This window comes from Eublepharis macularius, chromosome 17, assembly GCF_028583425.1.
Source record: "Eublepharis macularius isolate TG4126 chromosome 17, MPM_Emac_v1.0, whole genome shotgun sequence".
Classification (NCBI taxonomy): domain Eukaryota; kingdom Metazoa; phylum Chordata; class Lepidosauria; order Squamata; family Eublepharidae; genus Eublepharis; species Eublepharis macularius.
In genome coordinates this window covers 44,556,463-44,582,782 of record NC_072806.1, presented here as the reverse complement: position 1 = coordinate 44,582,782, position 26,320 = coordinate 44,556,463, and the positions used below count along the sequence as shown (strand labels likewise).

The window sequence follows — 26,320 nt, the reverse complement described above, 5'->3', positions numbered from 1 at the left end:
AACCAGAAAAGGGTTAAATGGCTGCTTTTCCCTTCCTCCCTTGGGGTATGCACAGATTTTATTTTTTCAAAGGCAAGAATGGATTGTAATGTTGTAACATAACACTGTAACATTACTACACATTCCTACTGGCTTTAAAAGCCAGAAAAGGATTAAATGGCTGCTTTTCCCTCCCTCCCAGGCATGTTTCAGGCTTTGCCAAAGAGAACAAAAAACAAGCGTTTTGCACAGCCCTTTGGAAACAAAGCAGCAGGGAAGCTGCTGAGAGGGGATGAAGCAGCAGCATTTTAACCCTTTCCTGGCTTGCCTTTAAAAAAGTAAATGAGAGTGGAATAAGCATGAAAAGTACATGTTTTTCCCCACAACTCTGCCCCAGTTGCCTCTCCATTGGCAGGGGACAACACAATCAGCAAATGGGGGGATGGGTTCCAACACTGCAACGTTACTACACCTCCTCAAAGTTATGAAAAAAGTGTGACGTGAAATGAAAAGCCCTGAAAGCCTAAAACTGCACCGAGGCTTCAAAGTCGGTCTAAAATGAAAAAAAAAAGATGCCAAATCAAAACTGCCTTGGACAGTGTGGAATGTGGAGGTGCCACCCAAAGCCCTTGCTACTGCGGCCAATGCTCATAAATGGTGGTTTAAACCATAAGTGCGAAAAAGGCCATAGATAGATCTGAAGAATAAGAGAACTCTTCTCCACCAACAGTATCTTCCCTGATCTTTATTTTTACATGCATACATACTAGGTAAGACTAATATCCCTGTAACAATCTGGTTTTGTCTGAGCCTGCTTTCCTTCAAGTGCATTAAAAGTTTCCACACATAATTCCATTCTTACATGCTGGATAAATCAGTGGCACTCATACATCTTTTCCCCTCGTGTATAACAAGTAAAAACTAATTGTCTGCCCTTTCTTTCATTTCTATCATGATCACATAATCCATCTGCTCAGAGTGGCTGTTGATACATTTTCCCCAAGTGAGCATTTCCTAAATGAAATAAACATATTCTCCACTTTACGTATTGACTTAGTCCTTTCTATAAAAGGCGACAAAGCAGATCCAAAGAACTACCGTCCCATAAGGTTGTTGAATATTACAGCAAAACTTTATAGAAAATATCTTCTGCATAAATTGGAGGATCGGGAAACTTCTAATCATGTAATCCACCCCAATCAGGCTGGCTTCAGAAAGGGCCAAAGTATAGTTGAGCACTGTAAAAATCTTTATCAATTAGCCCTATCAGGCATAAATGGCCCCACTAAAGCCCTTTTTGTAGCATTTGTAGATTCTATAGACAGAAACTATCTCTGGAAGAAGCTAGCTAGCACAAATATAGATAAACGCTTGCTGTTTCTTCTTCAGGAATTACACTCAGACATCTTTGTCAAAATCAAGGTGGGTATTTCAGGCTCTTTAACAGATAAAATTCCAATTCTTAGAGGGGTTAAGCAGGGATGCGTCCTTGCTCCCATGCTTTTTAACCTGTATATAAACGGCATAGTGCACAGGTTATCAGGTCCCGAGTTTGTTGCTCCCTCATTTGGTCATCAGAAAATTTCGATCCTTTTATATGCTGATGACATGGTCCTGCTTTCCCTTACCCAAACTGGATTAAAAAGGTTACTGCACCAATTAGGTGAATACTGCAAAGAGGAAGCCCTCAAAATAAATTATGACAAGACCAAGGTCATGGTGTTTAGAAGGCGACCCAGAAGGACCACCTGGAGTATTCATGGCATTTTCATGGAATTCCCATTGAACAGTGCAGCTCCTATAAGTACTTGGGAGTGACCTTTAGCGAGACCCTAAATTGGAATATACATCTGGATATTGTCAAATCCTCCACTTTAAAAATTATAGGGGCAATTCTGAGCTTTTACTATACCAGGGGTGGATCTCTTGTAGACCCAGCAATAAAACTGTATTTGTGCAAGGCAACCCCCCACCTTCTAGAGGTCTGGGGTTGGAAAGAGCATATCATAACCCGTCTGGAATCAATTCAAAATCTTTTCATTAGGCGATTGCTTGCACTACCCGGGGGGACCCCTGCAGCCCTGATGAGGGCAGAACTTGGTCTGCCTTCAGTTAGAGATCGTGTTCATTTGGTCATACTTAAATTTTGGAGCAAGGGCAATACTGTTATTACCAACACTTTCAGCAAGCAGTGCTTTCAGCTGATGACACACAGTGACTCACCCTGGGCAGCCTGCTACAATAACATTCTTGTTCATTATTCCATCCCAGATGATTTGCTGGGGGCTTTAAATAATGGCTCCAACTTACGAAATTGGGTCTACAGATGTGATGCTCTTTTGGACAGTCTTACAATCCAGATCCTCTCCCTGGTTTAAACTGATCAAAAGAGACCACGTTAGATCTCCTTATTTAGTGAACATCACATCTCAAAATCTCAGAAAATCATTTACCTCCCTGCGCTTTCAAACAATGCCAACAGCTTTACTTACAGGAAGATATCTTCAAACCCCAATAGCTCTTCGTCTCTGTATATGTGGTGCCTCAGTTCCTGAGGATCTCCTACACTACATTTTATTTTGTCCTATGTATGCAGAGGCTAGAGCTAAATTTCTTGCTAATTTGTTAGTGGGGCGCAACTTTACCTCTGATATTGACAAACTAGTTATTTTGTTATCTGATACTGATTCATTTGTCACTAGCAGAGTATCCTTGTTTGCCTTAGCTGCAAAAAAAGATTAGGGCCAAGATTGTTTCTTCAGAAAATTAACTTTTCCCATAACTATCTGGTCTCATTTCAGATGCTTATAATTGTACTGCATTTTAATAATGGTCTGTTCAATTGGATTTATTAAGGTTCTATTTTAATTGTATTTTATTTTTGTAATTTCAACAACTGTATTTTATGCTTGTATGATAAATTCCTATTTTTACTGTTCTTAACTCTGTATTGTGACGGCCTTTGGCCATATACAATTAAACCTTACCTACCTACCTAGTCCTTTCTGTATAGTATCTTAATGCCCTCCTCACGTCTAATCTGTGCCATTCCCTTTCCTTTTCATGTTTTGGGTTGCTACAGAATGAAGGAAGAACAATGTCCTCTCCCCTATGAAATATGGAGTTTTCCTTAGGAATGAATGTTGGATCTGGTCTGAATGCTACCTTGTCATTATGAAAAATGCATAATTCTGTTTACAGACAGCTCGTATCTCGGATACCCTCCTTGCCGAGGTAATTCTTACCCCCCAAAAAATGGTTTTAAGTGTTAACTCTTTGAGTCCACTCTTTGAGTGGACCTATTACCATGGGTTTGAAAGGTTCCCTCGTGAGAGCTGTTAGTAATACATTGAGATTCCATGTCAGGAATCTGTAAACTTGTGGGGCGGTGGGGTGGTGGTTGTTAGTAGCATAGATCCCCTCAAGAATCTTTTGATGTGAGGATGTTTGTTTAGTGATGTTCCTTTCTTTGATCCCCGTATCACTGAAATGGCTGCTGTTTGTCTTTTCAGGGTGTTGGTGCTGAGGCCTTTATCCAGTCTGTCCTGAAGGAACAGTAAAATCTGTTTTATTGACCCTGGTAAAGGGTCGCTTGCCCTTTCCTTACACCAGTTGTGGAATGCTTGCCACGTCTTATTATAACTCGTTTGTCCTTTCCTGGAGGCTAGCATTGTTGTAATTACTTTTTCCGTATATCCTAATTCTGTCAGTTGCTTGCACTCAACATCCAGGCTGTTAGGTTTAGAGAAGTTGGATCTGGATGTGGCGTCCTCTCTTCTGTCAGAAGATCTTTTCGACGTGGCAGTCTCCAGGATTCTACTTTCAAGAGCCGCTTTAGTTCCTGGAACCATGATCTTCTTGGCCAGAATTGGGCAATCATTATTACCTCTACTTGTTGTTGTGTTGTTTTTTGTATCGCCCTGTCCAGAATTTTTATAGGGGGAAAGACGTACAGAAGAGACTGAGGCCAATCTTCGTTTAGCACATCTGTTCCAATCACTCCTTGTTCCTTCTGTCTGGAAAAGAATCTTGGTACTTGTTTGTTTTGATCGTTCTGGCATACCTATCTGAACACTTGTTTGTTTAGTTTCCATTCTGCTTTGTCCACTAAGTTCCTGCTCAGCCAGTCTGCTATTGTGTTCTGTATACCTGCCACATGTATTGCTCTTATTAATTTTATATTCGTCTCTGCCCAGAGCATTATCTCTTTTGCCTCTGTTTTCTGTATCTGTTCCCTCCTTGTCTGTCATGTTGTCTCTTTGTACCAGGACATGGTGACCTGTCAGCACTTCTTGTAGTTTCCATAATCCCTTCTCGATGGACCTTAATTCTAACAGGTTTATGTTGTTTTCTTTTTCTTCTCCTGACCATGCACCTTGAGCCATTGCGCCCTTTGAGTGCACTCCCCATCCTGTCAGAATCACGTCTGTTGTCATCACTATCCTTTTTGGCTCTCTGAGAGATGCACTTTCATTGAACTTGTTTGGTTCTGTCCACCAGTTCAGCTCCCTGCTTAGCGACTCTGGTGTCTGTACCCTTTTTTGCCCTTTGTGGGATATAACCTTCTGATACGGTCGCGGAAAACTCTGCAGTGGATGGGTGTGAAATCTGGACCATAGTAGAGTGTCCTGACAGGATACCATCACTCCTTGTAGCTTCACCAATTGCATCACCACCACTGTTTTCTCTTCTTGAACAGATCATATTATAGATATAATCTTCTGTTACCTCTCCTTCGATACGAAAGCTTTGTCTCTGATTGTGTCTATTATCACCCCCAGATGAAGAATCCTCTTTGTCGGTGTAAGGTTGCTCTTCTCCCTGTTGATCACGAATCTGACTCTCTAGGCATTCTACGGTCCATCTTACCGCCTCCATACCAGCAGTTGGGGATGAGATTTTGATGAGGATATTGTCGAGATATGGGAACAGGACTTTTCGTCGTAGACTGAGGAATGCTATCAGAGTCACTAATACCTTTGTGAATGCTCTTGGCAATGACTTTAGCCCAAAGGGTAGGGCCTTGTACTGATAGTGTTCTCCATTGTATGTGAAGCATAGGTATTTTCTGTGTGTCTCCCTGATGGGTATGTGAAGATAGGTCTTTGAGAGATATATGGAGGCTAGGAAGTCTCCCCACTGTATGGCCCCTGTGGTAGATCTCATGGTCTCCCTCTTGAACTTGCGCGACTTGATGTACTGTCAGCCACCTCAGGTCCAAGATCGCTCTGACATCCTTGTCAGAATACTGAGTAGACTCCCTGGTTCTTGTAAGGTGTCAGTACTGGTTCTATTGCTTTTATTATTAGAAGGTGTAGAATAGCCTTTTTTATCTTGCTGCACTTTTGTTTCAGTGGGTTCCTTGGGATGCAAATGAGGCTTCGGTTGGAACTCCAAGGAATAGCCCCTGGGTAACGTATCCAAAACTCATTTGTCCGTGATTGTTCGTTGCCACTGACTAGTGAATTCTTGCAACCATCCTCTGATTTGTATGACTGCCCGTTGGTGATAGTCATGCCTGATGTGTTTTCTTTTGTCTTTTTGTTTGTTGACCGGATTTGCGAAAGGCAAATGGCCTATTGTCTTTTCTGGGTCTCAGTTGTCATTGACTCATATAGCATCTAGTGTTACTCTGTCTGATGGGGCATTTGAAGTCACCTAAGGAGTGTCTGTCCTTTGTCTTTGTTTCCCTTCTCTTAGAGGGAAGGACTTTCTTTTTCTCAGCTTCCTCCACCAGATATTTGTCTAGGGCTTCTCCAAAAAGTTTGGCTCCAGCAAAAGGTATTGCTGCCACTTTGTTCCGTGCCGGGGGATCTACATCCCAATTTCTCAGCCATGTATTTTGTCTTGCTGTGACATTGAATCCCATCGCTCTCGACGACATTTGGAATGAATCAAGTGTGGTATCTGCTGCAAAGGCCGCTGCCAACGCTATTTTCTTAACTTTGTTCTTGATCTCCTTGGGTACTTCTCTGCCTGCCGCAGCTAGGTCTGAGGTCCAAGTGAACACTACTCCAGCAAATAGTGACCCAGTTGCTGAGGCCCTAAGGGATGCCGCCAAAGCCTTGAAGTTTCTTCATAGTGCCTCTTCTACCTTTTTATGAGATGGGTCCCTGGGCATTCCTTCTGCGTCCACAGGCAGAACTGATGTGGTAGCTAGACCCATGACGGGGTCATCAACTACTAGCAGTTTCATCTTCTTTGTCGCCTCTGGTGCTAAAGAGTAAAACTTATTAAACACTGATTGGTATGCCTTTGGCTTGGATGAATTTTTCCATTCTGCCTTTGGGACTGCCTCTCCCTGTATGTTCCCCGGAGACCGCTTCGATCAGTGGATAAATGTTTACTGGTGGTCTCCAGCCCTAAGGAAGCCTGCCTCGCTTCAACCAGGGCCAGGGCCTTTTCAGTCCTGGCCCCAGCCTGGTGGAATGCTCTGTCAATGGAGACCCAGGCCCAGCGGACATATTATCGTTCCGCTGGGCCTGTAAGACAGAGCTGTTCTACCAGGCGTTTGGTGGTTGAAGGGGGCGGTGCCATGTTGGCCTCCCACCTTTGGGCCTCTCCCCACCATTGCACCTTAATGTATCTGGTTAATTTATTTCATTATTGTTTACTGTATGTTGATTTTAGAATTGTTGTTTTTTTGTTTTTATTGATTTTAATTTGTTCACCGCCCAGAGGCCCTGAGGATGGGCGGTTTATAAATTGAAATATAATAATAATAATAATAATAATATAATAAAAGATACTGTGAAAAATTTCTGGTAGTAGAACTTCTGTTTGTGTGTTCCCCATTTTTGGGAGCGCTCTCTCTAAGCCTTGAGGGAAGGCTGGGTCTGGGTCTTCTTTCCCAGTAGTTGTCTGAGCAATATCTAAGGCTCTTAGGACTTTAGGGAGTAATCTAGAGTACACCTTCTGTGGAAAAAGCCTCGTTTGTATGGGGCCTATTGTTTCTTCTTGTTCATCAGAAAATTCCCCTTCCTCACTCTCTGAGCGCAGTTCTGAAAGCTCTGGTTCTGACTGGGATTCCTCTGAGAGGCTCGAGTCCCCCTTTATCCAGCTATCCAACCTTTTCCTCCTTTTAGTCTTTGGGGAAGCAGCAGAGTGGTGTGACCTAGCTCTCTTACTAGGGCCTGGATTTTGGTTCCCCTTATTAGGTGCGTTCTGCCCTTTGAATTTATCCATGACCTCCTTGAACTCCTGTTTAAGCTCTATTTTGACACATGCCAGCAAATTTGCTTTTGCATCTTGGCCAGAGAAGTCTAACTTGCTATTCTCCTGGCCCTGCCCGCTGGTGCCTTGTAAGGAATGAGTGGAAGCAGGAAAGCTAGATAAGTCTAGGCCGCCGATGAGTCCCTCAGCTGTACTGGGCCCTTCCAAACCTTCCTTGGACATCATTCCTGCCTGACTGCGTTTCCCGCCTAAAGGGAGGGGGGATGGAGAAAAGAACACAAAGAGCTATTTAAGTCTCATGTGTTGGCCATTCGGGTTAGGAACTCTCAAGGATTTGTCCACTACTCATAGGTAAACCTTCTCCTTCCCCCAGTGCCTCCGTGAGATCACTTACCAGGGTTCAAAGGGCTTACGCTGACTCCCTGATGCCACCACTTCTGACGTGCTCTGAGGGAGTTTTGCAGCCTGTGTAGCTGCAGTGTTTTCTTTTCCACTCACCATTTGCACTGAGTGCTCCTTTCCCCCCAGCGCATTAGCCGCGCGCCATGCTATTTCGCCACTGTTGTCTGTGTGCTGCCACGCACTGGGTTTTTTTGCAGAAGCTGGGTCCTAAAGGCTAGGAAAATGTTGGCTCTGCTGCTCACCTCCCCTGATCATTGGGGGGGAGGGGGACAAGACCTTACTTTACCCTGCAAGCTTGATCTTATCTATTCTCCTGGCTTTTGTTGTTTAAGGTTGTCTGGAATCATCACTCTTGCAGAGCAAAACGATTTGACCCCCTGCCTGAGTAGGGCCGGAATAAACTGGCACACCAGGGAAGAGCCCCTCCCTAGGGGATTGATTCGACTGACCCTGCAAGAGAGAGGAGGAGCTACTTCCCACTAGTCAGGACTGACCCACTTCCAGCACCGTGGGAGAAAGGACAGAACAAAAGTGGACCAGATAGAGAGACAGAAGTATTACACCAGACTTACACCACTTCCAACCCACTATACCAAATGCTGCCTCTTCCCTCATGATCAGCCCCCCCTTTTTCTAATACACAAAGTAAAAGAAGTGTTTTCTTTGAACGCAGTTAACTAGCCTACTTGGATTCTTACCCGATAATTCTTTTCCTGCTCAAACTTTTCTTCGTATTTCCTGATTTTCCTCTTAAGACTTTGCAGGTGCTTTGTAAGTTGTACTATTGTCTGTGGCTCTTTGCAGTTGTTGCAGTTACCTCGAGAAGAACTTCTTGGCCTGGAAATGTAGAAAGCCTGCATATAACCACTGTCTGAAATCATTTCACACACTACCCACTGCAAATTGTGGCAGGATAATTCCAGTCAAAACTGAATTACAGACCAGAAGTGACACTGGTGATTGAATCCAAACATATAACTAAATTGCAAAAAGAGGCAGTGGAGTAACTCCCCCCCCCCCCCCACACACACACCTTTTGCCCCAGTCAGATATGGCCTTTCCAGGCTGCTTTAAACCACAAGAGGGAAAAGACACAGCTCATCATTTCTAAATGTCTTTTTCTCTCCCCGGTTTAATGGAACTTAGGTAACCATTCCTTACTGGAGAAATGGCACTGGGTGGAGGACAAAGTTAACTTCCATTCCCCAGCACTATGTCTCAATCCATGCTGGGGGGGGGGGCAGGGCAGAGAGACCTGTCGCTACTTTTTGCTGCTTAATCATATGTTCAGGGATCCAATCAAGGGTCTTTGCAAAACCATGTGTGGTTGACCCTGAATCTCACTTCAGCTAAACTACAAACCTGTAACAGTTTTATACCAGGCTGTCATGATTCCTCCTGATACCAGGAGAATTTCTCAAAACTCTGGGGAATGTAATTGAGTTGAGAAGTCTGTTAGTAGTCCCTAGTCAAAACAGGGTGCAGTCCACCATGAGAAGCATTACAATGCTCCCAGTTGGGAGAAGGGAGGACTGAAAAGTTATACAGATGCGAGGTAGTACAACGGGGGCATTGCTACTTGTGGTACAAGCATTCCTTTTTTCTGTCAGGTGATGGTCTTCAAAAGTTGCAAATAGTTTCAGTTGGGTAGTTGTGTTGGTCTGCAATAGAAGAGCAAGATTTAGGTACAGTAGCACCTTAAAGACCAACTAGATTTCCAGGATGTGAGCTTTCGGGAGCTGACTCTCAAAAGCTCAAAGCCTGGAAATCTGGTTGGTCTTTAAGGTGCTACTGGACCCAAATGTTGCAAAATCTGTTTGATCAGGGACTACCATAGAACAAGATGAAATGTTCATAGATTAGGCAACCTGGCCTTTCTATTATGTTGACTTTAAAACAGGAGTCTGTATAAAAGTCATTATATAAGGTCTACTGCAGTGGTTCCTAATCTTTTAAATATGGTAACTACAAGTCCAAGTTTACTTCATATAGTGACCCATCCAGGGCTGGCCCAAAAGGCTGAGAAGATGCTGAGTGGGAGGTGAGGCACCAGGATGAGGAGATGTGGAAAGATGGCAGATGTTGGCAAAGTGATGGGTGGCAAGTGGCTCAGTGAGGTACATCTCCCACAGTAGGCAGAGAGCAATGAAGCACTGTAGGGTGCTGGGCAAGAGGTTGGGGCTGCTGAAGGAGCAGCACCAATACAGAGCTTATGCTTGAACACATTTTAGTCTCTCCTCCTCTCACTTTCCTGTGCTCTGAAAGGCTCCAGCATCCCTCCTTTCTTCCATCTAATTAGTTACTATTTGCCAGGCACTTTCCTCTCCCCCTCATTATTGTTACAAAGGGAGGTAAGAATGTGAGAAGCTAGAAAAAAAAGAAGAGGAGAGAAAGAGGAGGGTGCAAAGGGCTGGAGCCATCATTATGGATGGAGGGTGTGCAACCTACTTTCAGAAGCTTTGCAACTCACAGGTTGGGAAATACTGGTCTACTGAACTTATCCAAGAAAACAGGGTTGCAGATACCTGTACCATTGTTCATTGAGGCTTTCTGCCTAAGCAGACACTGGGATTGTGCAGGCTGTCCATGGAGAGAACTTTCTAGTTTATAAAGGCTCCAAGGGGATCCCCCTCCCTCATGGCAGGGTGTGTTTTCCCACCCAAACAGTCATGTGCTGTGAGGGAGCAGCACCCCTTTCCTTCACCTCTCCTGAGCTGCCATAAGCCCCAGAAGAATTAGGGAAAGGGAGCTCACAGCTGAGCAGGAGGGAGAGAATGTGTGCCTGTACAGAAGACATTTGATGAACAACCATTACAGATGTTTTCATCATCTTTCTTCTGTACAGTCCCACATAAGAGTATAGCAAGCTACTCACCCAGGAGGTGGGAGGGAGTCTCCAGCTGAACAACAAATGCAACACAGCTCATCCTACTGATGATCCTGACGTCCATAGAATAGCGCTGGGCAAAAGTATCTGAGGAGGATCATGTGGCATCTGCACCAATGTCAGACAAAGGGACCCCCTTGAGGAAAGCCTCTGAAGATGCCTGGGCCCTGGTGGAATGGGCCTTCAGGACAGACAAAGGGCCCTGGTGGAATGGGCCTTCAGGACAGACAAAGGGCCCTGGTGGAATGGGCCTTCAGAACAGACAAAGGGCCCTGGTGGAATGGGCCTTCAGGACAGACAAAGGGCCCTGGTGGAATGGGCCTTCAGGACAGACAAAGGGCCCTGGTGGAATGGGCCTTCAGGACAGGACACTGAACTGCAGCATGCAGATAACACTGACACAATCCATCATAACTAAGTCAGAGGAGGCTTGAAAGGCTTTCTGGGCTCCAGAATAATAAACGATGGGGTTTGACAAAATGCTCTGTTTCAATCTAAATAAAACAATAAAGCTCTATGAACATCTAACATGTGAAGTGTCCTTTCAGTCTCTGTTGCAGGACAGGGAAAAAACCCACCAGTAATGAGAAAGGCTGAGAAAGATGGAACTTGGAGACCACTTTAGAAAGTCAACACTCAGCTGTAATACAACCCTCTGAGGAAAAAGCAGAGTGAAGGGGGAGGCCGCTCTGAGAGCAGCCAGAGATCCTATCATCTGGCAGATGTTATAGCAACCAGGAAGCAGGTTTTGTAAGGCAAAAGTTACAATGGACAATCCCTCATCGGTTCAAAGAGTTGCAGCATCAAACGTTGCAGCATCAAATGGTTGGTTGCCAAAATCGAGAAGTTCCTTGAGAAAATTCTTGGAGATAGCATAGGAAAAGATCACAGCCAAGTGGACCTTGATAGAGGTGAAAGATAGGCCAGTGGACCTTATGGCCAGCAAATAATTAAATATGATGGGTAAAGGACAGAAGAAAGGGCAGTAACCCCACAGCAAAACCCATGTTGAGAAATGTTCCCATTTATGTGCCCATGAAGCTCAAGTAGAAGGCTTTATGAGCATTCAAAATGACTTGAGTGACTTACTCAGAAAAGTTTAGAGGGTTGAGATGCCAAACAGCAAGCTTGAATCTAGAAACATTGCGGTACTGGACTGAGCTTCAATGATCTGGTGAACATGGGAGCTGAAAATACCAGCCTTTTGCCATGGACATGGGGGGGGGGGGGAAGAACCATATATGGCATAGCCAAAAAAAGGTTACTAAAATGCAATGAGTGCTATGAACTCTGACCTTCCCCAGCACACATGTAATGAGTGGAGTAGGGAGAAAGACACAGAAACATGCACCAGTTCACGGGATCTGAAACACAACCCCTATGCCCACTTGAGACCAGAAAGTCTAGGCTACAGACGGTGGTTGCCATCATTACAGTACTGTACAGGACTTGTTCCTTATGGACCATTCATGTTGGCTGTGGACCACTTTCTGAGAACACCTTCCATGGTATTGTTCTCTCCAGCAACGTGAATGGCATTTAGGGCCACTCTCTTAGTGATGGCCCATTCCCAGATCACAGTTGTCTGTGCAGAGAGAGAGAGTTGCCGTATTGTCTGTGAGCATGTGCATGCTTTTCAGAATCACAGAACCACACCGAGCTGGGAGGGGCCATGCAGACCTTCTAGTCCAACCACCTGCCCAATGCAGGATGAGCCTGAAGCATCACCCTGACAAATATTCATCCAGCCTTTTCTTGAAAACTCCAGAAACTGAGAGGGCTCTCCCTGGAATTACAGACTGGAAAACCAACAAACTATTCCCAGGGGAAGTAAACAAGGCAAAAAGCCCTACAATAAACAAAATAGTTTTTTGTAAAATTAACAATTTTATAAAGTGCAAAAGTGTATCAAAATATTTACAAAATGTTACAAACCAATCATATTGCAAATATTCATCCAGCCTCTTCTTGAAAACTGCCAGCGAAGGGGAGCTCACCACCTCCCTAGGCAGCTGATTCCACCTTTGAACTACTCTGACCGTGAAAATTTTTTTCCTAATATCCAACTGGTACCGTTGTGCATGTAATTTAAAACTGTTGCTGTCCTCTGATGCCAACTGGAACATCTCCTTGCCCTCCTCCAAATGACAGCCTTTCAAATATTTAAAGAGAGCAATCATGTCCCCCCTCAATCTCTTCTTCACCAAACTAAACATTCCCAAGGCCCTCAGCCTTTCCTCGTAGGGCTCAGTCTCCAGACCCCTGATCATTCTTGTCACTCTCTTCTGCACCCTCTCAATTTTGTCCACATTCTTTTTGTATTGAGGCCTCCAGAAATGTACACAATACTCCAGGTGCAGCCTGACCAAGGCAGTATAGAGAGGGGCTATGACCTCCTGCGATTTCGACGCTATGGCCCCTTTGATACAACCCAGGATTGAATTGGCCTTTTTTGCCACCGCATCACACTGACTGCTCATATTTAGTTTACAGTCCACTCTTACCCCAAGATCTCTTTCACATATGCTACTGCCCAGAAGTGTATCCCCCATCTAGTATTTGTGCTTCCCATTTTTGTGGCCCAGATGTAATACTGTGCACTTGTCTTTGTTGAATTGCATCCTATTCACAGCTGCCCACTTCTCCAGCGTATTCAGGTCTTGTTGAATTTTAATTCTATCTTCATGGGTGTTTGCCACTCCTCCCAATTTGGTATCATCAGCAAATTTAATGAATAGCCCATTTAACCCTTCATCCAGATCATTAATAAAAATATTGAAAAGTACCAGCCCCAAAACTGAGCCCTGTGGCACCCCACTGGACACCTCCCTCCAATCTGATGAAACGCCCTTGACTACCACTCTTTGGGTGTGGTCCTCTAACCAGTTCGCTATCCACCAAACTGTCCTATTGTCCAGTTTGCAGTTTGCTAGTTTACCCATTAGAATGTCATGGGGAACCTTATCAAAAGCGTTGCTGAAATCCAGGTAAATCATGTTAACAGAGTTTCCACAATCCAGTGAGCTCGTCACTCGATCAAAGAAGGAAACCAGGTTTTTCTGTCAAGATCTGTTGGGGACAAAACCATGTTGACTTCCCGGATCACTAAGTGGTCCTTCAGATGCTTACAGATCAATCCCTTTAAAATCTGCTCTAATGTCTTCCTGATAAATGATAAGAAATTCAGAGGCATTCCCAGGGACCCTGAACAACCTACTGACTATACTACTCTCAGGAACCACACCAACTTAAACAAACAATGAAAGAAATTCTACTTCAACAATATATCACACAAGTACAGACTCTTCAGTACAAAGATACCAGTTTATCCTTCAAGTCATACACTAATAAATGAAACCGGTCAGTCTAGAGACACATAAGAATCCTCTTGCATATATACAGTATCATAAGTATTAGACTGTATTACTCGGAATAGTCTCTCAGTGTAATAAGCTCAAAGTCTCTTTTCCTTATTGAAACGTAAATTCTTAATTTCTAAGCGGTTGCCAAAACACGGGAGACAATGAAAAGTCCAAAGGACTCTTTCCCAAGCAAAAGAAGCAAGAAGAGTGCAGTGAAGCTCTGACTCCCTCTCCTTCTTACTCCTAGTGATAAAGAGCAGGTGAGTAAAGTTGCATGATTCCAATGGCTGTTGACACAATTTGTACTGATTTCTCTCTTTTTTCTCTTTTTTTCCTTTTAGGTGGAGTGATGAAGTGACGAAGATGGAAAAGGACCCCGAAGGGCCCCCAGCCCTACAAGCAGCCGGCTATGTTAATCAGCTTCTTTCATATGACATCAACTTCCTCAGGGGCCGGTAAATAATCCACCAAAGCAACAAACTTTCTAGAAGTAAAATAAAAATATTTACAAAACAACATTTGTCCCTCACAATAACACACCTTAGATATATAACTGCTCTCGATACAATCATGCTTACCAAAGAAACTCTCACATGCATGCAAGTCAGTGCACTGCAAAACAGTCATGGTGAAAATGGCCACCAAATCGGAAATGTTAAATACACGGCAGCACAGATTGAATTTAAAGTGACAGTACTCAAAGGAATATAGCTAGTACACAGTTACAAAGAGGTTGCATTTCATAGAATCATAGAGTTGGAAGGGGCCATACAGACCATCTAGTCCAACCCCCTGCCCAGTGCAGGATCAGCCTAAAGCATCTCTGACAAGTATTCATCCAGCCTCTTCTTGAAAACTGCCAGTGAAGGGGAACTCACCACCTCCCTAGGCAGCTGATTCCACTTTTGAACTACTCTGACTGTGAAAAAGTTTTTCCTAATATCCAGCCGGTACCTTTCTGCATGTAGTTTTAGCCCATTGCTTCGCGTCCTACCCTCTGCTGCCAACTGGAACAGCTCTTTGCCCTCCTCCAAATGACAGCCTTTCAAATATTTAAAGAGAGCAATCCCCCTCCCATTTAGGAGTACAGATATAAAATCGTGAAATGCTGCTCTCTCCAAGCATATACTCCATTATGATATTACACATTTATATTTAACCTACTTATAAACCTCTTAAGTGGATAGTCAATATACTGAAAGACGGTTTGGAGTAACTTTAGAAAGACCCTGGGAGAGCAAAACAGGAATAATCACAAAAAGCAAGCCAGATTAAGTTCAGAATTCAACCCCCTGGGTTATAAAGACCCTAAATTATGTATCCAGTGTGCTTCTTGTCTCAACAGGTATTTTTGAACAGAATATTGTGTTCCCCTGGAAGATACATATAGAACAGTAAACTCAAACTCAGTCTCTTTAGAATGAAATTTAACGAAATGCTCGAGTGGTGCATCCATCACTTGATCTTTTTAATCCTGGATATATGTTCTAATATCCATATGCGTATTAGATGTATGGTGCTACCTACATAGTTTCTTACAGGTGCAACTTATCAGATACACTACAGCCTCCGTCTGGTAAGTAGAGAAGTGGCCGAGATTAATATTTGATGACCTACCTTCTATTTGAATCTCTCCTCCTGACCATACTAAGGGGCATACCCAGCAGTGGCCACAGGCAAAATGCCCTCTAGGGAGTCCCCTGTGTTTTTTTGTGTTCCAAATCTCATGTGCATTAAAATATCCTTGATGTTCCTAGTGCATTTAAATCCCACCCTGGGGGGTCTCTCACAGCCACCAGTCTCTGAAACAAGATGCCAATGACGATAAATGATGTGTCTGATACCATGTGCCAAAGGCATGTATTCTAAAGAACAAAAAATGGATTCCTGGATCCGAGACTTTCTTGGTTTAAACAATTCCATTGTCTCCAATATCTTCCCAACAACAGAAGTCAGACTGACCGGCCTGTAGTTTCCCAGGTCATCTTTCTTCCCTTTCTTAAAGATTAGGATAACATTCGCTCTTCTCCAATCTTCTGGCACATCCCCAGTCTTCCAGGAGACCGTGAAGATGATGGACAGAGGCTCTGCAAGTTCTCTAGAAAGTTCTTTGGGCACTCTTAGGTACACATCATCCGGCCCAGGAGATTTGTATTCATCCAATGCAACCAGGTGCCTCTCCACAACCTCTCTGTCAATGTCAACTAGTCACCCAGGTGTCCTGTCATGTCTTCTACCATCTGTAAATGAGCTCGAGTTCTTCAGGGAGAAAACAGAGGCAAAAAAGTCATTAAGCCTGTCTGCTTTTTTTCTGTTCTCCATCTGAGTTTCTCCTTCCACTCCCAACAATGGTCCAATTGCCTCTTTTACCTTGCGCTAGCTTCTCACATATCTCAACAATACCCTTTTTCCTTCCTCCCCTTATTTCCACCCATATACTTTCCACTGGGCTGTCAACCACATTTTCCAGAACTTGCTGACAATCAAGCCCTCTCCTCACATACAATGCCACTCCGCCCCCTCTTCTACCCTTCTGGTTTTTCTTGAACAACTTGTACCCATCCACTACCACATTCCAGTCATGGGAATCATCCCACCAAATCTCAGTAATTCCTACTATAGCATAGCCCTCTGTCTGCAAGAGAAGCTCAAGCTCGTCCTTCTTATTACCCATACTTCGGGGATTGGTATATAGGCACTTGCAGCCTTGTACCTTTGTTTGATCTGTCCAACTCAGGTGGGTCCTTGCTGGTGGCAAGCTGTGATATCGCTGTGACTAGTGAAGAATCCAAGTTTGCCACCCCCGGAGTAAACATTGGTCTGTTCTGCTCAATGCCAGCTGTTCCTGTGGCAGCTTCACTCATCTGAATAGGGTCTCCTGCAGGTGCCAGGCTGCACACAGGTGAAGTCAGCAGCAGCCTGTACACGGGCTTTCTCTGTGGTGGCCCGTATCTTGTGGAATGACCTGCCTGAGGAAGTCAGAAGAGCCCCTACTCTCCTGGCTTTTCGTAAATGATGCAAAACTGAACTATTCAAAAAGGCTTTTTACTCAAATGGGAGGGCTGTATTGTAGGGATGGGGTCTCAGATGCTTCGCTAATGAGTTAGGGACCACAGACTTCATCACTATATTGCCTTATGTACTACCTGCTGCTTTAAATATGTACTCCTATGTACCACCAGTGCTCCATGTTGTCTAATGTTAGTCCTAGAATTGATTATGTTCTGCTTCAGTATTTTTTCTACTCTGTATTGGATTCTTGCTAATACTATGTCTTTTAAACTTGTATCTATTTACCCTACGGCATTGTTTATGGAAATGTCCTTGATACTGTACTGAAATGTACTTGTTACTGATTGCACTAATCTCATACTGTGTAATCCGCTTTAAGTCTCAGTGAGAAAGGCAGACTATAAATGACATCAAATAAATAAATAAATAAATAAATTTCACCACTCACACCCACTGAAGCAGGAATGGAACCATGACCAAGATATCATCCAGATACAGGAAAAGGATCCATTCTCCGCAGTCTAGCCATGCTATCAGTGCTACTAGGATTCTGGTGAACACCCTGGGTGGCGCTTTCAGGTCAAAAGACATAACCTATATTGCAAGTGCCTCTGAGAGATCAATAGAAGCCAGACAATCTCCCTTCTGAATGGCAGTCATGACAAATTTGAGCATTTCCATTCCAAACTTTCTTGTCCCTATGTGTCTGTTTTATTTGACCAATTCTTTCGGATCTGGAGGAAAAACTCAGCTGGCACAGAGTTAAATTCCATTGATCACTGTATCCAGCACACACCTATCACTTACTGTTTGCTGCCAAGGGTTTGCAAAGCATTGTAAATGCCCTCCAATCACAATCATGCCTGCTGCCTGGGCGTAGTTACTCAGAGTTCCTTTCTTTGGCCACTTGGTATTCCAACCGGATTTGTTGAAGGAGGAGGGACTACTATTCTCTCGATGTCTGGCCTGCTATCTGTCATGGCCCAGTCTGAGAGTGAGGTCTCCTCTGGAGGAGAGGAGCCTCGTGTAGCCAGCCAGGACTCCTCAGGAGAAGAGGAGCCCTGTGTAGCCAGCCCTAGCCCTGATTCAGCAGAAGCCAGCAATCAGGAGCAACAGCTGCTGGCTGATCAGAGCTTACAGCAAGCAGCTGAGGCACCAGCACCCTCTAGCTCCAATACTACAGAGGAAGCTCAGCCAGGGACTTCTACAGGTGCAGCGCAGCCAAGAGCCTCCACCCCCCCCAGGTTCACCCACGCCCAAGGAACGCCGCAGGCAGCGCCAGAGACTGGAACTGCAGGAGAGACGGCGCAGTGCTCGCCTCTTAAGCCAACGCCAGCTGCTGGAGAGTGATGATGAGTAGTGGCAGGATAGAGCCCCAGCAGCTGGCTGAAAACCACGCCTGGCTATAAGAGCCAGTCTGGAGGAACTGCTGGGCGTGGAAGTAATGTGTTTACTGCCTGCAACCACTCCGTGTTTCGTGAACCTTGCCCATGCCTGCTTTTGGACCTGACACTATCGGTGACTGACCTTGGACTGTGCCTGACCTTGCTTTTGGACTCTGGACTCACTCCTGGCTTTATCTCGTGCTCTGACCACCGGTTTGACTTGGCTTTTGCTCTTGGAACTCCCCTTTGACTTTGGCCTTAAGGTTTGGACTTGAACCACCCTGCTTGGGTTGGCCCAGCCCGTGACACTATCTTCCTTTGAATGGTCTAGTGTCTCTTATGTGGGAAGGATGCTTGGACTCTCAAAAGGCCTAAAGCCTCTTCCTTGAATTCCTTTCCTTCTTTGAGGGAAGGACTTTCTGCTTTTCTTTATCCAGAGCTTCTCCAAACAGGTTAATGCCTTTGAAGGGAACCATGGTAACTCGGCTTGGGCTGAAGGGTCGATGCTCAAGTTCCTAAGCCAAGTGATCTGTCTGGCTGCCACGCTGACCATAGCAGAGCGTCTGAGGATGTGCAAAGACTGTAGGCAGGAATATTTTCTTAGTTCTGCCCTTCAGCTCTTTGAGGATCTTGCTGCTCACTGCAGCCAGATCTGAGACCCAAGAGAATGCAGCTCTAGCAAAGAGGGAAGCTGCCGCCGATGCTCTGAGAGATGTAGTGGAAGCTTCCAAGTTTCTGTGCAAAGCCAGTTTGAACCACCTGACACAGGAATCCTTGGGTAGCCCGTCCATGTCAGTGGGCAGCACGGGATTCAATGGCAGGCTGGTTACCTGATCATCCATCACTGGAAGCTTGATCCTCTTAGTAATCTCTGGAACCAGTGTATAAAACTTGGAAAAAAGATATAGAGTGGTTAGTTTGGGTTTTGCCAGTTTCCCTCTTAGCCTTCTTCAGGTATAAAAGGCTCCTGGAAAGAGGAATCCCTAGCAGAGTTTCTCCCGATTTGGAGGAGGATCCTCTCCACCCTTCTGAGAAATCTGGGCCTGATTCTTCATTACTCTTGGCTTTATGGGAGAACTCTAGGACCCTCAACACCTTAGAATACAGCTCCTGGGGAAAAACCTTGTTTGCCTTGGGGTGGCTTTGTATACTAGGGAATATTTCCTTCTTTTACCAGTTCCCCGTTTTTTCCTTGGCTGAGGGAGAACCTGATAGCTCAGAGTCCTCTGGTTGGAGGCTTAACAGAGGGCTGTGTTCTCAATGGAACTTGCCTCCTTTTTGATCTGGGGAGAACATCCTGCCCCTTTTCCTATCATGGAGTTGGACCCCCTCCCCAGGTTGACCCCCTTGCCCATCTGAGGGTCGAGGCACTAGGATACTTGTTTGGACTTCTTCAGGACCTCTTTGAATTCCTTCTTATTTCTGTCCTGAGCCACACCAGTAGGTCTGTTAGATAATAACAACTGTGCCTACGTACTGCTTTTCTGGGCAGATCAGTACAAATCAGAGCTGTAATGAGGTCAGAATTATCATTAGCCCCTCAGTACTACTGGGAAGCTGAGGCTGAGAAGGGAGGACTACCCAAGACCAGCCGCTGAGCTCATACAGTTATGGGATTTGAACCAGTAGAGTGCTGATTCGCGGCCCAGGCACATAACCACAATGATACAGCAGCTCACTTCTTGGCATCCTGGATCTTCTCCCTTTTATTAGCTTGTTAAGAGGCCAGGAGTAGGCAGAGGCCTGAAAGTTTGGCATGTCTAGGCCGCAGACTTGAGCTCTCTGTGTCCTGGGAGGTGGCTAGGCCTGCCTTTGCTGACATTTTACCCACAAAAATTTTCAGGCATCCTTGCTGACGAGTCCAGGCTCCTGGAGTTCCTCTCTTCCACTGGCCTGATGAGAGGCCCAGGAGGGAGCTGAGGCGTGGGAGTTTGGCACATCTAGACCACAGATTTGCGTTCTCTAAGGCCTGGGAGGTGGCTGGGGCCTGCCATTACTGCCATTCCCACCAACAGAATTTTTTTTTCACCAAAGGGAGAAAGCAAAAGTGAAAAGCACACCTCAGAAAACCCAGTTGAAAGGAGAAATAAAAGGGCTCCCTTTTATTTGGGGCAAGCTGGCTCTGAGGCTTCTGTTACTCTTTTCTCCTTCCTCCTTCTTTTCGCGGTCCCCATTCCCCACTGGATCAGTCTTACCGCAGGTCAGTTGGGGCTGCTGAGATTCACAGAATCACAGAGCTGGAAGGGGCCATGCAGACCTTCTAGTCCAACCCCCTGCCCAATGCAGGATGAGCCAAAAGCATCCCTGACAAATATTCATTCAAATATTGGAGCAGATTGAAATAGTTTCTCTACTTCTGCTGGATGCTGCTCCTTCTAAGCCTGAGGGAGTTCCCGATAATATCGATCTCCTTGACAGGCTACCAAAGACTCAAACACTGCACCCTCTGGTCTCTGAGCAGGGGGTCCTCCCAGCCTACAGGTGGGGGATCTTGGTGGAGTTTGCGGTTGCAGCCATGGAACCTAGAAGAACCTAGGGACCTCCAGCTCTAACGTTCACCATTGCTCCAAGTGAATCAGGGACAGGGTAGGGCGGTAGGGCCTTTCCCTTCCTGTGTATGTTCCACACTGCCTGTGGCCTGGACCTCCCTGAGTACTGGAATTACACGTGCGCCACCATGCCCGGCTCATCTCTGCCAGTTTCTTCTTCACTGGGATCGCTGTGCTCTACAGAGAGTTGCTGAAGACGTTTTGCTCGGAAGGAAGGACCAGAAAGACTGGTGATTCCTGGGACAAGCCCCTCCCCTCTGGGATCAATATCAGCTGACTGACTCTGCCTTCAGAGAGGAGGAGCTATATCCCAAGAGTAAGGACTGCCCTGCTCCTACGGCCACCAGAAAAGAGAAATGTGAAATTAAGCACCTTTCAAATTCAACACTACAAACCAAGAATTTTATTCTAACAACTGGAAAACGTTCTGAACTTTTCAATGTGGAGAAATTTATTAAGACAATGTATATCTAGGATAGGTCAGACAACCCCACTCTTCTCAGCACAAGAAAATATCTGGAATAAAAAAACAGGGTTCCACCTACCTGTAACTGCTGTTCATCACGTGGTCTTCTGTGCCAGCACACATTAGGACTGCACACACGCAGGCCACCCATGGAGAAGATTTCCAGAGCTTTCTAGAAGAGGGAAGCTCTTTGGCGCTTTCCCACCAAAAAAATCATATGATCAGAAGGAGGGGCACTATTCCCTCAGTTCTCTCCATACTACCGCCAGAGACACTCCCCAGAAATTAAGTTTCCAGAGAATTCACAGAGGAGGGAGATACGTGTGCCTGCAAAGAAGATCATTCAATGAACAACAATTACAGGTAAGTGCAACCTTGTTTTCACCTTCGTGGCTTCTGAGCAGTCCCACATTGGGAGGGTAGCAAGCTCACTTATTGAAGGAGGTGGGTGTGAAGCTCTCAGAGTAAAAGACTCTTCTCATCACATGCTTAGCGCCTCATTGGCATTAACCCAAAGGCACTTTTACAAAAAATAGGAACACTCTAAAAGCGTCCCTGCCAAAGTACAAGCAGGAATGCAGCAAGGAAAAAACAGCACTCCGGTGGGGACAGCCATGCTAGGGAAAGGGCGTTGAACGGTCATGCACTCAAGGGAGAGGGTGATAGCCTCTGCCAGCCCACACAGGAAGGGTTGTGTCTGAGGGTACTGCCAGGTGTCTCTGGAGCCTGAATGACGAATACAACTGATGAGTCTCTGGTGGTCTCTTAGGACCACTGGAGAATCATTAGTCTTAGAAGAAAATAATTGGGTGCTCTTGAAAGGGAAATTTTTGACTTTATTTTTAGAGTCCTGGGGTAAATCTGTCGGCCTAAACCAGGAATGTCGATCCAGCAAATACCAGAGGCCCAAGCCACAGTATCAGCCATATGTTTGCCAGCTGTCATCAGTTGCTTGGACAACTTCATTACTTCTGTCTGCAGCACCTCTGCCAGTGAATGATTTTCTTCAGGTAAGGTTTCCACGTAAGATGTCATTTTCTGCCAGAGCAAGAGATTGTAGGAGCTCATAATGGTCTGGTAATTTGCAATACGGAAGATCAAGGCCACAGAAGTCTAGTATTCGCACCCGATGGAATCCAGCTTCCTACTTTCTTTGTCTAATGGCGCATAATGGGAGACTGTGGCGGGCCTGAATCTCCTCTTTGATCATGGAAGAAGGGGGAGAATACATGGACAGAAAGGGACATTCCTCCTGTTTGAACTTGTAGAGATTTTCAGCTTTATGACAAGTGGCTGCAACAGAGGAAGACTTCTCACATAACGCCATTTGCAATGTTCACAAAATTCTTGTGGACAGGAAAGGTAACTGTAGCTGGACCATCTGAATAGAAAAGCTGAAGAACTTTACTGTTAGACTTAGGGTTAGCAAAAGAGACCTCAAGATCTAAAGCCTCAGTCATTCTCAGTGTCTGCTCCAAAAACATCCCATAATCCTCTATAGGCAAGGAAAAAGAGGATCCTTCTAGAGTTTCATTTGGTGAATGTTATGAGGCTATTTCTGAGGTGTGATCTGATCTGGAAGCTACCTTCTCTCATCAGAATCCCAGTCAAAGACATAGTCTGCAGACCAACTTTGGAGCGGTGGGAGAGCATAGAACTGTTGTGAATTTCATAGTCAGTCCTAATTGCTTCATGCCTGATGATGAAGTGAGTTTGCCTCACGAAACGGGTTAAATAGAAATATTGCTTGCTAAACCCCGTCGGCACCATAACGTGTTTATTTTGGGACTGCGAACCTTCATGAGAAGACACTCGGTTGGCTCTCCACCAAGCAGTGCTTTTCCACCTCGCTGTAACTTTGCACTTTACTCCTATATTTCGGACTGTGAATTGTTGATTGCATTTATTGTATTTTGTATATAATGTATGGACACACCTTTTGTATTTTGAACACCTATTTATGTATTTATTAAGTTATTTCACTGGTATTGCATTTTTGCATTGCACTTTGGCACTTTTATAAATTAAAACTAAAATTTATAATTCTGGTGGGTTTTGTAGTTTTGACCTTTGGTCCACCAGATTTGCCCCCCTCCTTTGGTAGCTTGCTGGAACAGAAACCTGGCAGAGAGCCAATAGCCTTATCTAACTGAAACCCTGGGAAACAGAGATGTATTTGTAAACTCTTATAGGTCAATAGGTCAGGTGATTTCCTCTCTAAGGTCAAGAAGAAGGAGAGGCCTCTCCATTACTCATGCTAAGTTTGTACTTCATAGTGTAAAGATGTAGGGAATAGATTTCTTTGTTTTGTAGTAACCCCCTGTACCTTTTTTTCCTTTAGAGTTTTCTTAAAAAGCAATCAAGCATCTGATGCTATTGATTTAAGATCCATTGCAACTCTGCATTTAAAATGATTTTTAACTCCTTTTCCCAACAAAAGTGACCTTCAGATTGCAGAAAAGGCACTGGAACCAAAAGCAGTGTCAGTATGGAAAGGGGCAGAACTGAAATTGACTGCATTGCACCAAACAGGGACTTCCACATGGCCAAGGCTGGAGGAGAAGTAGGAAAAGACAGCCATGGAACCAAGAGTGGAACTTAATGGACGGCCAAGTCCACAAGTTTGTGTTCGAAGCTTTGGCACGGAGGGAGCAGACCATGACTTCTGCACAGCAGATGTCTTTACTGCTGGGAAATCAGTGCTAGGCAGGGACCTTTCCCCCAGGGATGCCTTCAGCACTTCAGGAGCGAATAGTCGGCAGTGCTGGCAAGTGGCAACATTGGGGGGTTCACCCAGACACAGCAGGCAAAGGTCATGCTGGTCCATCTGGGTCATCTTGGTAGAGTATTAGGTGCACTTCTTGAAGAGAGTCTTCTGCACCATGTTGTGTTCTTTCACCAAAGTTTTACAGGTAAAGGGAGTCTGGAAAAAGAAGAAAACTGAGGGGCACGTCATTGAAAAAAATTCTCCATGAGAAAAGTGGAAAGAAAGGTTGATTCTTCAAAGGAGCTGATTGCTCAAGTTGTTCCTCTATGGGCAGTGAAAGAAGAATTAGGGAAAGGAGGGCCTATCTCTACCAGCACATGACTGTTTGGGCAGGAAAACACGCCACTCCCTGCCATGGGGGAGCCTTTAAAAGCTAGGAAGTTCTCACCACAGTTGGCCTGCACAGTCCCAGTGAGGGACTACACAGAAGACAGACGATGAACAAATGCAACGCAGTAATCACATATAATGGCATGTTGATGTGATACATTTCCTGATTTTGCTGAAAAAGCAGGACTGGGGATCACTCAGGCAGATCCACAGTACACAACTGATGAGCAGCACTGAGTTTGGTGGGGTCCAGCAGGGGTGGGGGAGAACAAGCCAGCTTCCTCTTTTACCTTTAAAAGCCATTTGTTCTGCCAAAAATCAACAAATGAATCTTTTAAAGTAGCATAAAGATAAATATCTCTTGCTAATGTTTGCATCAGTACAGTGGCCAGTAGAGAAGCTGGAAATCTTAGCTGACAGTTGTAGAAGTCTTCCATCAGTATTGGAAGCCAGGCTAGACATCAGTTTTCTTCTTTTTTCAAGCTTATGTGGTTTCCATGCATGTGATCAACAGAACAGGAAGTGGAATTCAACACCTTCTTGGGTGTTTCTGCACAAGAGACTGTGTGTGAGAGCCATGGAATTTTGAATGAAATATTATGGATTTAGATCCTGCTCACCGTATCTCAGTAAATCTTACAGGACACAAGAAATATTCATGTTTTCCAGTGACTATACTTATCCCACTCCATGGGTCTTCATGGCTCTGTTCAACCAGCTGAGAGGGACATGAGAAAGATGACCCCATTATCCTGGCTGAAGGAAGTGGGCAGATGTGTGTCTGTGCTGGGGGGAGCACAGTTTTAGATGCTGGGAGAGAAAGATAAGCAGAGCGGCTCTGCTGAGAGTTGGCTGCTGAATACTAAGCATGCAGAACCTCTCTCTCTTTGGACCCTCATTTGCAGCAGTGGGTCTGCTGCCCTGCACCCTCAATATATGTCAATAAAGCAAAAACTCCCCAAATGCCATAAGCTTCCAGTGCTCTCTTTCCCAAAGGGAACCAACTGCACCACCATCTGGAATTTCACTGCTCTGAAAAGTGAAAAGATGTACATAACAGTATGAACCAGAGCATATGTGTACAGATGTAGTTTGCTACAGGGCTCCCCAAAGACACTGAACAGCAGATTTAGGATTTCCATGAGAGTAAATTAAAGGGATTCTTCAGATAGGTTATGATACAGAATTTTTCTGGACACACCCAACATGGTTTAAACAGTCAATTAGTCCTTCTGGTAATTTTAGTTCTTCACAGAAAGGCTAGGTATCTAGCCTTCTCAGTAGCTTTGGCAAACTACGGGTTCCCCTACTGTAATTTTCATTCTTACAAAAATGCTTTTGGCTTGCATAATATTTGGGACACAAACAACATATCATCAAGTCAGCCATAACAAGTGGCAGGAGAGCCTTTGTTAGGTAGTAAAGAGACTCACACATTAAAGGTGAGACAGAGGCAACCATTGAAGATACAATATATATTAGCTTACATCATGAACAGTTGAGTGCTTGGTGGCGAAGGAGCTGATTCAGTGTCTAAATTAAATCTCTGGCTTTGACTAAAAATAGAGCAGCGAGGAGACAGCAGAGGATGGTCTCCATCCGTTATGTGGTTCAACAGTCTGCTGGTCCCAGAGGAATGATGGTCGCCATGCCCATTGTCTGCATCGGTCTGGCCCTCTTTGTAGATCTGCACAGACTCTGCAATGACAAGATGAATGCAAGCAGTCTTTTCGCAGAAGGCAAGCTTATTAACCATACAAATTCAAAGGCCACTATGGGTTCAACTGTGCTCCCTAGAGGACGTGGTTATTGGACATTGCAAAACAGGAATGCAAAGTTTACTGAGAGAAGGTTGCATCAACAACCAAGTAGGGTGCATACATTATAAAACATTTAAGCAAATATTTTACTAACTGCAATCTTAAACATATTTATGAAGAAAGAAGGACATTTTGCTGCTTTGGGCTGTAAGAGGTGAGGGAGGGGGATCTAATGTTTTGTGAGGTAA

General features: G+C 44.8%; 1 protein-coding gene across 1 annotated transcript in view; it reads right to left on the bottom strand.

The window, feature by feature from the left end:
- Positions 1-26,320, bottom strand: part of FAM13C (family with sequence similarity 13 member C) — a 199,463-nt gene that overhangs the window by 120,658 nt on the left and 52,485 nt on the right. The window contains exons 3-4 of the mRNA XM_055001122.1: positions 25,800-26,010; positions 8,253-8,391 (exon numbers count right to left, since the gene is read on the bottom strand). Of these exons, the coding sequence (XP_054857097.1) occupies positions 8,253-8,391; positions 25,800-26,010 (350 nt within the window). The remainder of the gene's footprint in view (positions 1-8,252; positions 8,392-25,799; positions 26,011-26,320) is intronic.